Source organism: Notothenia rossii (assembly GCF_949606895.1).
Source record: "Notothenia rossii genome assembly, chromosome: 9".
Classification (NCBI taxonomy): domain Eukaryota; kingdom Metazoa; phylum Chordata; class Actinopteri; order Perciformes; family Nototheniidae; genus Notothenia; species Notothenia rossii.
Genome location: NC_136907.1, coordinates 6,806,177 through 6,822,345, shown reverse-complemented (window position 1 = coordinate 6,822,345; position 16,169 = coordinate 6,806,177). Strand labels below are relative to the sequence as shown.

General features: G+C 38.6%; 2 protein-coding genes across 2 annotated transcripts in view; one reads left to right on the top strand and one right to left on the bottom strand.

Annotated features, from left to right (window-relative positions):
* The window catches only part of rab24 (RAB24, member RAS oncogene family), an 11,704-nt gene extending 3,724 nt beyond the window's left edge, over nt 1-7,980 (bottom strand). The window contains 7 exon segments of the mRNA XM_079648663.1: nt 530-590; nt 592-651; nt 1,424-1,491; nt 4,053-4,131; nt 4,956-5,024; nt 5,919-6,040; nt 7,538-7,980. Coding sequence (XP_079504789.1) covers nt 530-590; nt 592-651; nt 1,424-1,491; nt 4,053-4,131; nt 4,956-5,024; nt 5,919-6,035 — 454 coding nt within the window. The 5' untranslated portion in view covers nt 6,036-6,040; nt 7,538-7,980.
* A 1,025-nt stretch (nt 7,981-9,005) lies between these two features.
* Nucleotides 9,006-16,140, top strand: pgrmc1 (progesterone receptor membrane component 1). Its single transcript, XM_079651538.1, has 3 exons — nt 9,006-9,364; nt 12,484-12,639; nt 13,960-16,140. Exons 1-3 carry the CDS (start codon nt 9,070-9,072, stop codon nt 14,052-14,054), a joined length of 546 nt encoding a protein of 181 aa, XP_079507664.1. The 5' UTR covers nt 9,006-9,069; the 3' UTR covers nt 14,055-16,140.
* The last annotated feature ends 29 nt before the right edge of the window (nt 16,141-16,169 follow it).

Here is a 16,169-nt window from a genome sequence, read left to right as displayed (position 1 = left end):
AACCAAGTTTAAATGATTGCCTATAAAAACAACATGAAACATTAAATAATCAGCTGCATTCATTTCTTACAGTATGGCTCTATCTGCAAAGTCATTTCTTATGATTACATTTTTCACAGGCCAACAACAGCTTCAAAAAAACTATTTCCCTCAAAGAACAAACAAACACGCCCTGTTGTCTCAAGAAACAAAAGTGCAGAAGGAAACATCCATTAAACTCAGTGTGCTGCTCTGTGATGCTAGTTCAGATACTTGGCATCTCATCTTGGGTGCAACGTCATCAATGTTTGGGGTCAGGCTCTGAGCGGAGGGAGACCCTCAGGATGATGTGAAGGTGTGAGAGCAATAAACCGGCGGGCCAGATCCAATAGTAATTAGAAATTATCCTGCGGGCCAAAATTAAATCCACCAAGGGCCTGATTTGGCCCCGGGCCTTGAGTTTGACATGTATGGCTTAGATGATGATGACATAACAAACTAAATAAAACCTTTATTTTTCACAGTTAACCAATATGACTGAATATCTAACCCCGACGCAGAGTGTAGTTACCGTCAGCAAAGTCCTGAGCGTCGTGGTAGTCGATTCGGCGGCAGACTGCGGTCCACTGAGATCAGGTCGCTCTTAGAGCCGCACAGGTAGATCTTACAGTGCTGCAGAACAACACAGAGAGAATACATCAAACACACGGTGACTAACGGACGCTTTGAGGTGTAGAGAGAACACAAAGTGCAAATAGTATAAAGCGCATTCGTTTTCAATTCATTCACAGAACAAATATTAGGTGCCGGGTTTAGACATACATAGATAAATACAGATTTCATAAATAGTAGATAAAGAGATTTTAAATGAGCGCAAAGTCCCTGAGTCTGAGGTACTGTGGGTTTGAGCCCCATGACATTCAAAGGGGAGTGGGCTGGTTCTGAGTGTGAGAGTTTAGGAAGGTTATGGTTTCCTCTATATACCAACCCTAATTGTGTCTATTTGTTTTAAAGCCCTTTAAAGTTACATTTAATTAGTCTTAAAGGTGTCAATTAAGTTCAAATTATTGATTGATAATCATGTGTCCTAATTTGTTCATGCATGAAACCCTTTTGTCAAATTTAGACTGCATTTTATTGAGGCAAAATAGTTTTAAGGCATTTATTAATAAAATGTCTTCTTTTGGTAAATGAAAAAAGGTTTTAGTGGAATAAAACGTTTTGAATTGTCAGCGTAGGTATTAAGAATCTATAGTTCTGGTATATTTGTCAAAATGTAGTGTTCAAATCAACGAAACAAAGAAATCTAGACACACACTTTAACTGTTCCTGTATTATTTAGGTGGTTTTATGAACTGGTAAAAGCTGTATAATCAGAGTGTAACACATCATCGAGTCAATCAGCTGTGTTGAGTTTAACGGTGGTCTAGAAACGCTCTCTTACTTCCTCGCAGTTCTGCAGCTCCTTCACCCAGAACCGAGCTCTCTGGAAACTGCTGCTGTCGGTCAGATCTGAAAGGTAAAAAACACAAAGGTAAATAAACCCAACTCTGCATGAAGTGAACCAGGAGAGCAACACTAACACTCGATTCAACAACTAATCTACCAGCTCTTCTCTTTCAGTGATGTATCCCCAAGGAAAGTCACATTAAGGGTATTTGAAGATAAAGTAACAACATCATGGAAAAGTGATAAAACAAGATGAATAAGAGGATTGTTTTAATGAAGTTGAGACGTGAAAACACACACTCACATTTGTTTTTTAAAGGACTCTTTTTGCTTTTACACCAAGCTTCGAGTCTCAGTAATGTATTGTAGGAAACCTTTATTGATACTTCTGTGATGTGTATATGTTAAAATTAATTTTAAGTTAATGTCATAAACCGTTTATTTAATATATAAGACTGTGATCCTGGAGTTGTTCAGGTTCATCTGTTATGTTTTAGTATGTTGATAGAATACATAGTTAAAGAGGCCCTATAATGCTTTCTTGGGTTTTCCCTATCCTGTAGTGTTAAATCGTTTTTTGTTCATGTAAATGGTCTGTGGGACATCTCTAAGCGGTTGACCAATCACAACAGAGCCCGCCAGCTAACCAATCAGAGCAGACTGGGCTCTGGTTTCAGACAGAGGGTGAAAAGAGGTGCTGCAGCCCCCTCAGCACCCACCCTTCCCGCGTCCATTCGCGATGTCTCGCTGTCTCGCAGACCCCACGCAGCAACCAGGAAATGAACCCAGCTCATACTGGCCGCTCCTCGCAGCAGCGAGCCGTGCTACATCCCGCCAACACGGCACCCAGACCCCACGCAGCATTCTCATCTGTTTGTCATCACTGGTGTCATTTTATGGTTGCTAACAAACGCCATTGTAAAACATAATCACTGATGTTCCGCTGTAACGGTGGTGGACTCATCAGAACAGAGTGGGCGAGCTGACCAATCAGAGCACAGTGGGCTCACAGGGAGGGGGGGGGGGGGGGGGGGCAGGAGCTCCAATAAGCCGTTTAGGACAGAGAGTGAATACACATGCTATACAGAGATGCTGTATGAGAAACCAATGTGAGTTTGGAACATTGAACAATGTAAATCTATTCTAGTAGACCTCAACAATGGAATTATGATCAGTAGAAATGGCCATGACATGGGACCTTTAAGCCTCTAACTGTGTGAATATCGATGGCCCAATTCTCAGTTCCCCCATTAGAAAAACCACAAACAAATTTTTGCTTTCAGTTCTGTATGCGGTGAAGTACATTTATAAATGCATCCAGCTGGTGTGCCCTAGATACTGAAACACCTCAAACACAGCAAATTGAGAGCTGTCCCATTAGACTTCAGCCACAGTGAATGTCACTTGTGCTTCAGGTATTTATTATCTGCCATAAGACATATCACAAGCACAACAAGCAGTCAACACCATGACAGACAGTCAGGGTTTCATTAGTCACGTATATAAGAAAATAATTTCTGGTATTTCGTTTGCTATAATACTGCTGAGAAATATATCTCTTTACTGTACATGGTTGAATTTAAGTTTAAAGCTCATTTGTTTATCCATTTGTCAAAGTAACTGCTCTTTGTTATTCACACATACTGTAGACAGTGTTTCCCCTACAATTGTCTTGGAGGGGCGCCGCGCCCCGCCAACGGAGCCCCGCGCCCCCCCTGAAATTCAAGGTGTTTTAAATGACTTTTTCTTTTTTATATATATATATATATATATATATATATATATATATATATATATATATATAGCACCAAATTGCAACTAATCTATATCTACTGTCACTTTTCACATTGGACATGTGCTCTTTTATTAAATAAACTAAACACTTTCATTTTAAGTTGTGAGTTTAGTGTTTTTGACCCTAAGAAACACTGATGCATTAATGAATAACAATAATCCACAGCTCCTCTCTCTGCTCCAGAGGATTTAAAAATATACATTCCAATGCCACCCCCCCACTCAGGCAGCACCCCCCCAAAGCAGTAAACCTAGGGGAAACACTGATATATATAATATATATATATATATATATATATATATATATATATATATATATATATATATATATATTAGTTAACAAGTGGAGGACAGACGAGGCTCTTAAATATATATATATATATATATATATATACGACATTAGTCAACATTATTTTTGATTTATTCAGAAAGCCAATGTGTAATTTGTCACATACCTAAGGAAATATTCCTGATAATGATGAGGCTGAAGAAAACTTGGATTGGCTGTATCTATATTTAAGAGCACGGTTTCTAACATTTGACCAAAAACAGATGGGTTTTGGGCTAAAACTGATATTGAAGCCTGACTCTGTTCCATCCATCTAGCTGGGTAAGCAGGGTATAAACCAACATGTCTTTCCACCAGTGAGTTTCAGTTTCAGTCAGATTACCATCTATTTTAATGTTTTTAAAAAACGTGCATACTTAATGAGGCAAATGTGTCACATCTAAGGCGTTTAAAGGAATGAAAAAATATAACCCTAATATAAAACGTTGTGGTTCATAAATAGGTTTCTCTGATTTAATCAATGCCACAAATGTAGATTTACCATAGCAGACGATGGCTGCACGGGCTCCTCTGTAGTAGATCCTGCTCATGGCTTCATATCGCTCTGATCCCGCTGTGTCCTGAGGGAAAGAAATGTAAATACATCTACAGTAAATGGAGACATGATAAGAAGACTGCTTCCTGTTGTTTTTCTGCTTTTATATGTCTCAGATCTGATTATATTATTGTACACAGGCAACATTCCTACAACCCCCATGCAGGCTTTACATGCCGTTTAACCCCCAGTGTGACAAACTCTGCAGCTGCAAGCTAACTTCCCCTCACTGCTGCAAAGGTTGTGAATCCCCTAAAACTCAGACAAGTTGTTTTGGCATTAAATCAAACTCATATTTATTTATATTTTCTGACACTTTTCTCTCCTTTCCAAGTCACATGCAAACCATGCATAGTACATCCATTAGAGATAATGAGAAGTGTAACACATACATCATTTACAACAGCCTGCGTATGAAAAGTAGCTTCATTATTAATTAGATAAGACTCAGACAGTGAATGAGGTGTCTTTCTCACGTCAACCAACTCTCAAAATCACTTACCAAGTTACCCTATTATTAATCCTTCATTTTGTGCTTATTTGAACTTAATTTGGAAAACAGACCATGGATCAAAAACTTATAAACACATTCTGTTGTGACCGAACAATTAGTAAAAGGTACAGTACAGTAGTTTATGTATATGGAAGAGTATTAGACTGTATTATAATGAAAGAAACAATTAAGAATTAACTTATTGAAAAAACTAAAACAGGAAATGAAAATGGGAAACTTAACTTAATAAGCCATAACTGTTGTAAAAAATACATTTGGCTGTGTTATGTTATTGATTAAGGTTCAGTATAATATTCCAGATAATAATTTACCATACAAGGTATCTTCTGACTCACCCATATTCCCAGGGTGATCACCTTCTCTCCCACTTGGATGGGTTTGGCAACAAAAGCAGCACCGATAGTCTGCCGGAGGAAAAACAAGCTTCAGACACTCTCTGTGGATTTATGGGTACTTTTAAACCGAATTTACACAATTACATGTTTGTTAAATAATCCTTAGCATGTAATGACCGAGTGGGTAAAGTGTGGATGATGAGATCTCTTTCTTGGACAACCCTTATGCCCTTTTACAATGTCTTTAAAAAACAGGACAATATCTTGTGTCATATCACCGTATCAATATAAAATTGAGATATGGCTTAACCATTATTGACAGCTATTGAATTGCTTTTGAACTAAATATAAATATTCTGTTGTGATTGGTCAACCGCGTAGAGATGTCCCGCCCCTTAGCCTATCATATACAATGTGTTGGAGCGCTAGCCCATAGAAGCACAAGTGTTACATAGAAGTAAACAAAGAAGTCCAATGGAGGCACTTCAGGCCGGGGGGAGTGTGTTAGAGAGAAACTCCATCTGGCAGGAAACTTTGCAGATCATTTACATGCACACAAACCTATATAACACACAACAGGAAAGGGAAACCCCCAAAAAGCATCATAGGGCGTCTTAAACCGGGACAAAACCCAACGGTGACTTCTAAGTCCCCTAACATTCCTAGTCTGAAAACTTTCCAAGGATACTTTACCGTTTTATGCAACTGTTATGAAAACCCCATGGTGTATTATCAAACAGGACACGAGAAAGGCGTGTCTGACTAGCTCCAACATTAATATGCAAGAATCCCACAGAAACGCTTGTCTCATGCTTACAGAAACATTACTGCATCAGTTTGTATGAGGACCTTTCTGCTTCAAAATTAACACAGACATGAGATACATTTCCACAACCACACTAGGGAAAAAAAAAAAAAATGCTTTTCATCGTAGGCATGGAAATTGAAGCAGCTGACACTCACGTTCTGGTACGGGCCGACCAAGAAGCGATGGTGGACGTATCTCTCCACCAGGCTGGTCTTCCCCACACTCTCCTTTCCTAGCATCACCACTTTGGCATCCACACGCATCGCACTCATGTTAACTGGAGAGTCGAGGGTCGAGGGAAAGGACAGGAGGAGAGCACAGCAAAGCAAACAGAAGGGGGGGGGGGATGTTAATGTACACCGATGCTTAATGTGCCGTGAGGTGAAAAGACAAGATACACAACCATTGAGAACGCTAATGAAGTCAAACAATACCATTGAATTTAAATAACAAATGTACAAGGGCATACTTTATTTATTTATCTTTATTATACAGGGATGGAAAAAGGGGTGAGATTAATGAGGAAGAACTTGGATATTTTATTATCTAAGACTTAATATGTTGACAAAAACAAATCTGAGGTTATAAAATACTACATCTACAAGACAAGACTGAGAGGTTCTCTGAGATTAAAGCATATATTTACGAGAAAACTTGGGAAAACATGTTTTTTTTGTCAAGTAGCTACATCCACTTTGTCAGGTGTTGTGTGACAGGGTAACCCAACCTTGCAAAGTGAAGCGATGTGTTTTCTTGAGAATAAAACCAATTGGGACAGAGAATATTTAAATGTTTTGTCTTGGTATAATAATATTATTCTGGTATAATATTACCCAGCTCTCCTAGAGGGGCCCTAAAATGCTGTCCTAATAAAGTGGTGTTTGATTATTTTAAGAATAATCATACACATTTAACAAATTCTAAAGTTTCTCTCTAACCTTTTTTACTTCCTCTTATCATCTATGACATCTGTTGCATCTTTACGAAATATCGGAATATTATTGTATGTTATGAAGTAAGAAAGTATTAAGTAGAAGAAAAATAAAGTAAAAAAGTTAGTACACTTCTTCAAGTCTAATTAATTCCTAAAACTGGATATGGATATGAATGAAAAGTTATATAATCTCTATTTCTTGTTGACAATTTTTCTGATAACATCTCAATAATGACTAATCAAATATTGTAATCAATGTGACCAAAGCTTTAATTGTCTACGTTTCGTTTCAGCTCAACTGTAAATGGATGAATTACTCTCCAAAGTAGCAAACCATTAACTTTCTATATATTACCTGACATTACAATGCATTTGACAAACATCTCAGAGGGAACATTTAAGTTTTTCTACACTACATGTAATTGATAACTTCGCAGATTCAGATTAATAAACCAAATATGATGTTGTTTAAATCACAAATGATTAATAAGATAAGATAAATGGTAAATTGACAAAAGAGTTCATATTTACCATCTGCAACATTAAAACGATTAACAGATTATGGCATCAATAACTATAGTCCACGAGTACCTTTTACACTTTAAGTGCATTTTGAAGGTAATACTTTTGTACATTTACTTAGCTAACATTCATAATAAAAGACGTTTACTTGTAACAGAGTATGTGTACAGTATACTATGATATTACTCGTTATTACTCCAGTAAAATACCTGAGTACATCTTGTCCACTGCCTCACTGGGACAAACATGACATAGCCAAAACAAAACCATTAATATTAACGTTAGCTAAGAAAGCTAGCTTCACATAAAAACACTCACCTTGTAGCTAGTTTGAATCAAAAAAATCTTCGTTAACATCTGATCTCCGTCCAGGAACCGAGCCGAACCGGGACTGTCATCCGAGTTGTCGAACCTTTCTGAAGTACAGCCGGTGACCGACCAACCGGCGGATGTTTACTGGCAGCGGCAGCTAGCTAACGTTGCTGTTGCGCAATGGCTGAAATAACAAACCGACTCTTTTAGATAAGAAAAATGCAATAACCGGCACAGGAGTTTGATTTAATAAAACCAGCCTAGCCAAGTGATGAGGATCAGCTGGCCGGAGACGGAGCTGTAACTGACGGGAGGGATTTCTCCATCTGAGCTTTGTTTGTTGGGGTGGGAACCAAAGAGGCGGGTGTTTCCAGGAGATGGAAGTGCCCGATTGCGTGGAACAACCGCCGGATGTGTACAATCAGGGAGGCCGCCATGTTGGACTGGGACACTTGTTTGTTTATAACTTTGTGAAGCTGGAAAATAACTAAAGCTCCCTGAGTCCTGTGCAGACTGCTACTGTAAGAACAAAGGTTTATGGGAATTACTTTTCACAGCTAAGACTGACCATGTTATTGTATATGGAAGATAGTTATACCATAATGTTTAATTGGATATTATGGCCATAATAACATAATGTTTTATTAGATTTTGCCATTATAACATAATTTTGTATTGGTTTTGGCCATAATAACATCATGTTTTATTGAATTTTGCCATTATAAAATCCTGTTTTATTGGATTTTGCCATTATAACATAATGTTTTATTAGATTGTGCCATTATAACATAATGTTGTATTGTATTTGACCATAATAACATAATATTTTATTGTATATGGCCATAATAACATAATTTGGTATTGGTTTTGGCCATAATAACATCATGTTTTATTGAATGTTGCCATTATAACATAATATTTTATTGGTTTCTGCTATAATAACATAATGTTTTATTGTATTTGGCCATTATAACATAATGTTTTATTGGATTTGGCCATTATAAAATAATGTTGTTGATAGCTAGTTATCCACCAGAGTATGACAGCTGAGCATTTATAAGAAGCCATATACACTTTATTGTAAATAATAACGTTTTTCTTATATGATGTTGTTTCCTCCAAAATGATTTATTTGAGAAGGTTTTTCAGACTTATTTGCCGACTTTTCTCACACATCTTAATCTCTATTGATTTTATAATGTACAGTAACCCATTTCTGCAAATATGACCTGATTGTATTATATAATGATAGGCTATTATGTAATAATAAAACAGCAAAAAAGTTTCATATCTGTTATTTTTAAATTAAATATATTCCTGACACTATAAAAAACAAATAATCAATCATAAGAACTAACGATTGCATTGATCGACAACACATATATTAATCTTTATGTGTCGCTTTTTTGGCACGCAGTCGGAGGAACCCTATTGGTTTAAAGCCTTTAACCGACGCCTCTCGCGCTGCAGCTGTGGTTGGTTCAGGAACCGCGAGCTCTCCCGGTCCCACCCACACACCGACAGAGAGAGGACCCAACATGGCTGAAGAAGAAGGAAGCGAGGTAACTTCTGGTGGTCTTTTCCAGGAGATCTTCACCTCCCCGCTGAACCTGACGCTGCTGAGCCTTTGTCTGTTCCTCCTGTACAAGATCTTCCGCGGGGACAAACCTCCGGATCTCGGCGAGGTGGAGCCGCAGCTGCCCAAACTCAAGAAGAGAGATTTCACCCTCGCTGAGTTGAAGCCCTACGATGGGCTCCAGGACCCGAGGATCCTCATGGCTGTCAACGGGAAAGTGTTCGACGTCACGCGGGGGAAGAAGTTCTACGGCCCAGGTAACTATTGGGGTAACGGTCACCGCGCGGACCCTTCCGTCGTCACTGCGCAACGACGCCAGCTCGTTGGCGACGTTGTGATATTTTAAATATGCATTGATAAAAAAAAAAACACTTTTTTACCAAATAATACTCGTTTAATTAGTTATTGTTTAAGTGGGAGCTAACGCCACACCCCCTTTAGTTAAAGATCTGAGATCCCGTTTCACAACAGAGGAGCAACTAGCCTTGGGACCACAGATCGTCTATGGAGGAATTAGTGTTACTCCATAGTCAAAAAACAAGTGCATTTGCTGTGGGGCGAATAGAGGATATACGCTCTCTATGTGCATATATACTTGTAATACTCATGTGTCTTACTTCACTAAAAGTAGTTATATCACAGTTCAATAGTCCATTTATTTTCTAACTCAATACTACCCCAATTTGGGATAAAGTACATGTATCTATGTTGTACACCCCCTGAATTCACAATGTATTTAAGGTGTTGACATCAGAATATTTATTACACAAATTACATGTTTTATTGTGCAGAAAGGTCCATTTCAGATTAATGTGATGCTATAGATTGATGCATTCATCTGTTTATCACTATATCAGCATATGCCTGAATTGTATTCGCTCTCATGCCTTTTGTGAACTGCAATAAGAGTTTCAGCCAATCACAACAAGCAATGTCCACACTTTATAGAGCTCATTATTCAAATTAAGACAGATTGTTTTCAATATGAATTCAGCTTTGCGAGAGGAGGCCTCATACGTGTGGATCTTTTGCAGTTGTGATAGTTTTTTAATAGAGTAAGTCATGTGTTCTCTGAAATTTAGATTCTGTCCTGTCATGCTTCTTACTTTCAGCCATGTGGAAACGTAAGCAGAGTTAGACCTCTGTTTATTATATCTTATCTGTGATGGTAACCTCTGTTGCTTGTAACCTCTGACCAACATGGTATCTAACTGGCATGCACACTTTTAATGACCGTGCACACCCAGCCCTGAAGCCTCTGGGGAGTATTTGGGTATAAAAGTAATTTAGCTATTTTAAAAATGTGTCCATGGGCAGAGGGGTTGGTGCTCAAGGACATTTAGATAGCTCAAGGCTGTTGCAATCAGTTTGACTTGAAATATTAAGGGCTGGAGGTTGTTTGAAAGTGTTGCTCCAGATGTATGTGTGACCATAAGCAAACTTGAATTAAAATCAGTCTTAAACATGGCAAATACTTATTTAAAAAGGAAAAATCCTATCAAAGGCTGACTTAGCAGTGCTTCCTTTCATTGATTAAAGAGTTTCTTGCAGGTTTTTTTTTTTTCTACATTTATGCTTAAACTTGCTTGAAAATTACTATTAAAAGTAAGTGAATGTAGGATTTGATATGTTTTACGAGACATAAGGGATGGAATTCAGAGGGAAAGGAGCAATTTTGAGCTCTGCTCTTAAAAACGGCTTTTTTTTAAGGTCATACGTCAAACACGTCATATTACATAGCAAAGGGGAAACATCTCCGCTCTCTGACCGCGGGTAGAGTTGCGTTGAGTTGAGCGGTTGTGTTTTAGTGAGCTGGTATTTTTTGGTAGTTTTACATTGTATTTCACCATTTGTAATCATGGTGCAGTACTGTGTTTGTGCAGGTTGCACAAATACCAGCCTGTCAGGACATCGAGTCCACAGTAAAAAGGACCGGAGCTAGCGTTCGTTCCTGGGTGCGTTGTGCATCCACCTCCCAGCAGCACATACTCTCCACAGCTTTATCAGGAAAACGTATTACATCTCTCTCCCCCCCCCCTTCGCTGCTCTCTCTCTCCAGACGTAGTGTGGAGTTGCATTAGGTAACGCTGTGGTCGCAGTACTGCTCCAGCCGTCTCCTTTGTGTTTGTTTGTTTCCCCCTGTCTGTGTTGTTTGTGTGTGCGTGGTGGCTGTCACTCCTGGCTCCCGGCTCAACCTCCACTCACCTGCTGGAATCCGCTGTGCACCCTCCCCGACTACACACCTGCTTTCCATCAAGCCATTTACAACAGCATATCAACGGAGGCTCCACAACCTTTCTCTGCCAGATCGTCAAGTATCAGCCGTATCTCGCGTCTCTCCTCCGGTACACAGCACCGTAGTGTGGAGTTGCATTAGGTAACGCGAGATACGGCTGATACTTGCGCATTAGTTTCTGTTATGGATCAGTATCAACAGTCCTGCCAGTAACGTTACTATATTATCAATGCTACGTTAGTTATAGCCTGATATATGATAGCTAACTTTACAATGTTGTGATGTGACATTAGCTAACATTCTGTAGCTAACGCCGGTCACTCACCAAGATAGCTGCCCAGTTCTCCACTGGTTCTCCTCACACCACAGCTCAATGTCTCTCCGATGGCCGTTATTTCTTCTAATCCTTGGCTGCTCCTGGTCTCTTGGACGCCTAGCAGGCTCATAATTAGAAGGTTGTGGTCCGTCATATGCATTTGAATATTCATGTTCAACTTCTTCTGTGTCGAAACTAGCATTGGGATCCATGTTTATTAATACGTTACACCGGCCGCTCTCCCCCTTGTTTCCCCCGTGTTACGTCACACGCGGGAGGTCACGTGCCAAGGCTTTTTTATGCGGAAGTGAACATTTCTTACTAAAACAACGCCAGATGTCACCGTAGTGTATATTTCTGTATATATTTTTTGAAAATCTAGTGTATTCATCATTTTCCTACACATTTATTCACAGGTGTCTTTAACCTGGAAGTTGCTCTTTAAACTTAATGGCCATCAATAAAGCAAAGAAAAACACTTAATATAATAATTATTATATATATTAGCAGAGGTGGGATGAATACTTGAGTAAAATAGAAGTACCAGAGTGTAGGAATACTCTGTTAAATTAGAAGTCCTGCATTCAAAATGTTACTCAAGTGAAAGTACACAAGTATAAGCATCAACATATACTTAAAGTATCAAGTAAAAGTAGTCAATGTGCAGATTGGTCCATATCAGAATAATATGATATGTTTTGATTATAATGATTGATCATTAAAGTGTTATCAAAGCTGGTAAAGGTGCAACTAAAAAAAAAAATGTTGAGTTGTGCTCACTTGTTGCATTCGCCTCACTGTTCTGTATCTCTTCCATCTTGCAGAGGGTCCATATGGAGTGTTTGCAGGCAAAGATGCTTCCAGAGGTTTGGCTACGTTCTGCCTGGAGAAAGAGGCGCTGAAAGACGAGCACGACGACCTGTCGGACCTGAACACCATGCAGCAGGAGGGCCTATCTGAGTGGGAGACGCAGTTCACCTGTGAGTCATAGACGCAGTTACTCAGGGTGTCCTCAGGGTCTTAAAAAGTATTAAAAGTTGACATTTTGTAGCTTGTTTTCAATAAGTATATAAATGGTCCAAAGAGGTTGTATTCTACAGTCTGCCTGAATGTAATCATTGCGTAGGTGTGTAGTGTGATTCTGTGTACTTTATTTATGGCGTCCCGTTGGATTTGACGTCATCTGAACAGGACATCGCACGCTCACTGCTTGAAAGCGCGAAGCTCCGTTTACGCCGGTTGTTAAACAACATCGTTATGGGGAAATGCAAGTCTGCGTCCAAATGGTTGGAAGATAAGGAGGAAGGATAATCAGTACTGTATATAGTAAATGTGAGGTAAAGTGTGTCGCCAAGGTAACCAGTTAAAACTCTAAGTGGCGATGAGGTCTTAAAATGTGTGGAGAGTGTCTTAAAAAAGGTCTTAAAAGGAATTACATTTGACTTCAGGATTCCTGCATGTACCCTGTTACTGTTGTACAGCTTTTACAGATATCAACAGTAATATCTCTTCATGAATCTGAATTACATATATGCATTAAAAGCACTAGAGCATTTGGAAAAATCCCCAAACTATAGAATAACAGAAGCCGTAAAAGTAAATGCTTGTTAATTAAATTCAGAGAAATGTGTCACAGCGCTTTGGTGTCTTTCCCTAGTCATGCTCAAAAGATGTGCTGTTCATTTCTGATAAAGCTTCGGAGCCCAAAATATAATGACGGACAGCCCGTACTTCTGCAATATGTCCTCCTCGATTTGCACAACCAACTACTTCACCAATTCCTCGTGTCCATGTAACACTGAGGAGCTGATGGAATCATACATTCACCTTTCCTTCTGCAGATTTATTTTGAGTATCATTGGTTAAAAAATATTTGTAAAGCAGAAATGTATGTGTTGGAACATACCATCTGTTTTTGTGACATTTTGTCAACTTCATTTATTTTTACGTTAGGAAGATAATTACTCAAAGGCTTGAGAGGAAGTGGTTATTAAACAAAACATTGGTGACGTTTTTTCCTGAAACATCAGAAGCGAATCACATGTTATCTTCATGACTTGAGCGATATTAAATTGGGTTGCACATGCATCCACTTCTGTACCGCAAGTAATTACCGCTAGTAAATTGTCGACGGGGGGGGGGACCGGGGGGGGGGGGGGGTGCTAGTGACTTGTCCGACCGGCCCACGCCCCTGGTTGCATGAACAAACATTATCCAGTGTCCTTTGATATCCAGCTGAGAATGAATTATATGAGGCTGTTATTAACTGTTGTATTCTCTTCTTGCCCCCTCTGTTACAGTTAAGTATGATTACATTGGTAAGCTGCTGAAACCAGGCGAGGAGCCCGCAGAGTACACAGATGACGAGGAGGTAAAAGACAAGAAGACGGACTAGAGAATAAAAAAGTGAACGCGACGGGGAAAATGATTGATGCCTTAATGTTTGTAATTCTGACGCCTGTTGCCTCCTATTAGGGCCAGTCTTCTATATGTACTCTAATACTTTTGGACACTATCCTGCATTTTATATGCTGAGTGACTGAATTCCATTTATCTCTTGGCATCAACATTTAAAAGATACTGCATTGTGACTAGTTGTTTTTATCTCTTTAAAATGGATCCTTGTGTTGTTTTGGAGAATCAAGAATGTGGACCAATGACGGTTAAATGTCCTGTAGGTAGTCTGAAGGAGGAGAACATCCACAGCTCTGTCGTACACTTTATTAAAGGGTCATTTGGGTATTTTTAGTCTTAGTTACTAATTGGGACAACCATCTTTGAAACTGGTCTTGTATTAAGCGATAGCGCTGCAGCCAGCAACTGCGAAACAGCTCGGTAGATCGATCAAAGCCAACTAAAAGCGACTGTATTTGCCGCTGTCACTGATACTCTCATCGTTTTATTCAAGTTCAAGCTAACATTGTGTAAAGAAAGCTACACAGGAATAACACTTTTTTCTTCTTTTTTTGTTTGATCTGAGAGTTGGAAAGTGCCTGGAAGAGTTGGTGTTGTTGGAGTACAGAAAGCCTAGTGGCATTTAGAATATCAAGGCTGAATATTAAGCTGATTCCAACAATGGTTTCCAGCTCTCTGACTCAATGCTGGACCATTTACAAACAAATGTTGCCCCTTTTCATCTTTAGACGCAAACATATGATAAAATACCAAAGTTACCCTTAGATATCGCTGCTGATGTATTGCATTGTATCAGGAAGTATTCTCCTTTCAAATTGACTACACATATATTGAGGGTCTGGAGCCAGGGTGTGTAAAAATACATTTCAATTTAACAGGATAATCTTTGATTCCCACCAAAAGATAGGTTGGTTTCCCTGAAAATAGGTCAGACGCTATAGGGTTGGAAATGACTCATTTGAAATTAAAGTTTATCTGTAAAGTGTTTTTGTTTTTTGGACCCCTGAGGGAAAACAGGAATTTTCTCATAAACAAATACTTAAGAAGTCCTCCCAAAAATACTGCTTGTTATACTGTACCAACAACATTTACTGTTCAAACGGTTATATAAGGTGAACGGGCCCTGATCTTTAAACAATAAGGGCAATGACGTCCAGATGTATTGAAAACCTATCCAGTGAATCTGCTAATCTCAATTCACCGGTCCCGTAATACATTTATCAGATTTTATTTATTTTTCTCTTTTGAGACCCCCTTTTCTTTAATTAATCCTGAGATATTTTTGCAGGGGTTCACAGATTTTGAGACTGTAAAACTCAAAAAGACAATCCATGTTGTTTGCTGCATAGCCCAAAATCCTAAATGTAACATCAATTAACCATTAAGCAAAACTATGAAGATATTCTCTGGCTTCAGCTTCTCAGTTATTACAATTTGCTACTTTTCTTTGCTTCACACAACAATGTGAATTTTGGACCGTAGAGCGGCTATAAAAAAAGTAACGTGCAATGTTTTTAAAGAAATAATTAATGATAAACGTGAAGCTCTCATTTACATGAAGTAGTGTTCTGTTGATCATTACATGCTGCAGGAGGAAAGTTCAGAGCACAGAGAAATGGATCGTAAAAAACACTAAAAAGGCCAGTTAAGATTCTCAAAAACACTAGCAAACAATTGAATGTTTTAGGTAATAGTTTACATGCTTCTTTGACACTAGTCAGAGCATGTTTTAAGCAATATTTCACAGTCCGTGTTTGTAGGCTGCAAAAGATACAAGACAAGAAACTTGTTTTCATCCACAAATGTGTCCATTAAAAGATTCTTCTGCTTTGTTTGCAAGGAAATATTGATTAATCCTGAAGTTATATTGAATATTTTAAATGTGTTAAATCATACATTTTTATTTCGTCACCATTGTCCCTGTCAAAGTGGAAAGAATGGCCACTTTCCATAAAAACAGAGTCAGTGATGGAATATGTTTAGTATGCATGATGTACATACTTAAAATAAATGTCATAATCCTGAAAAATGATATTTTGACTTAATAAAGAAAACTACAAAATTAAGATTGTAAATCTGTTTTTTAATTCCTTGA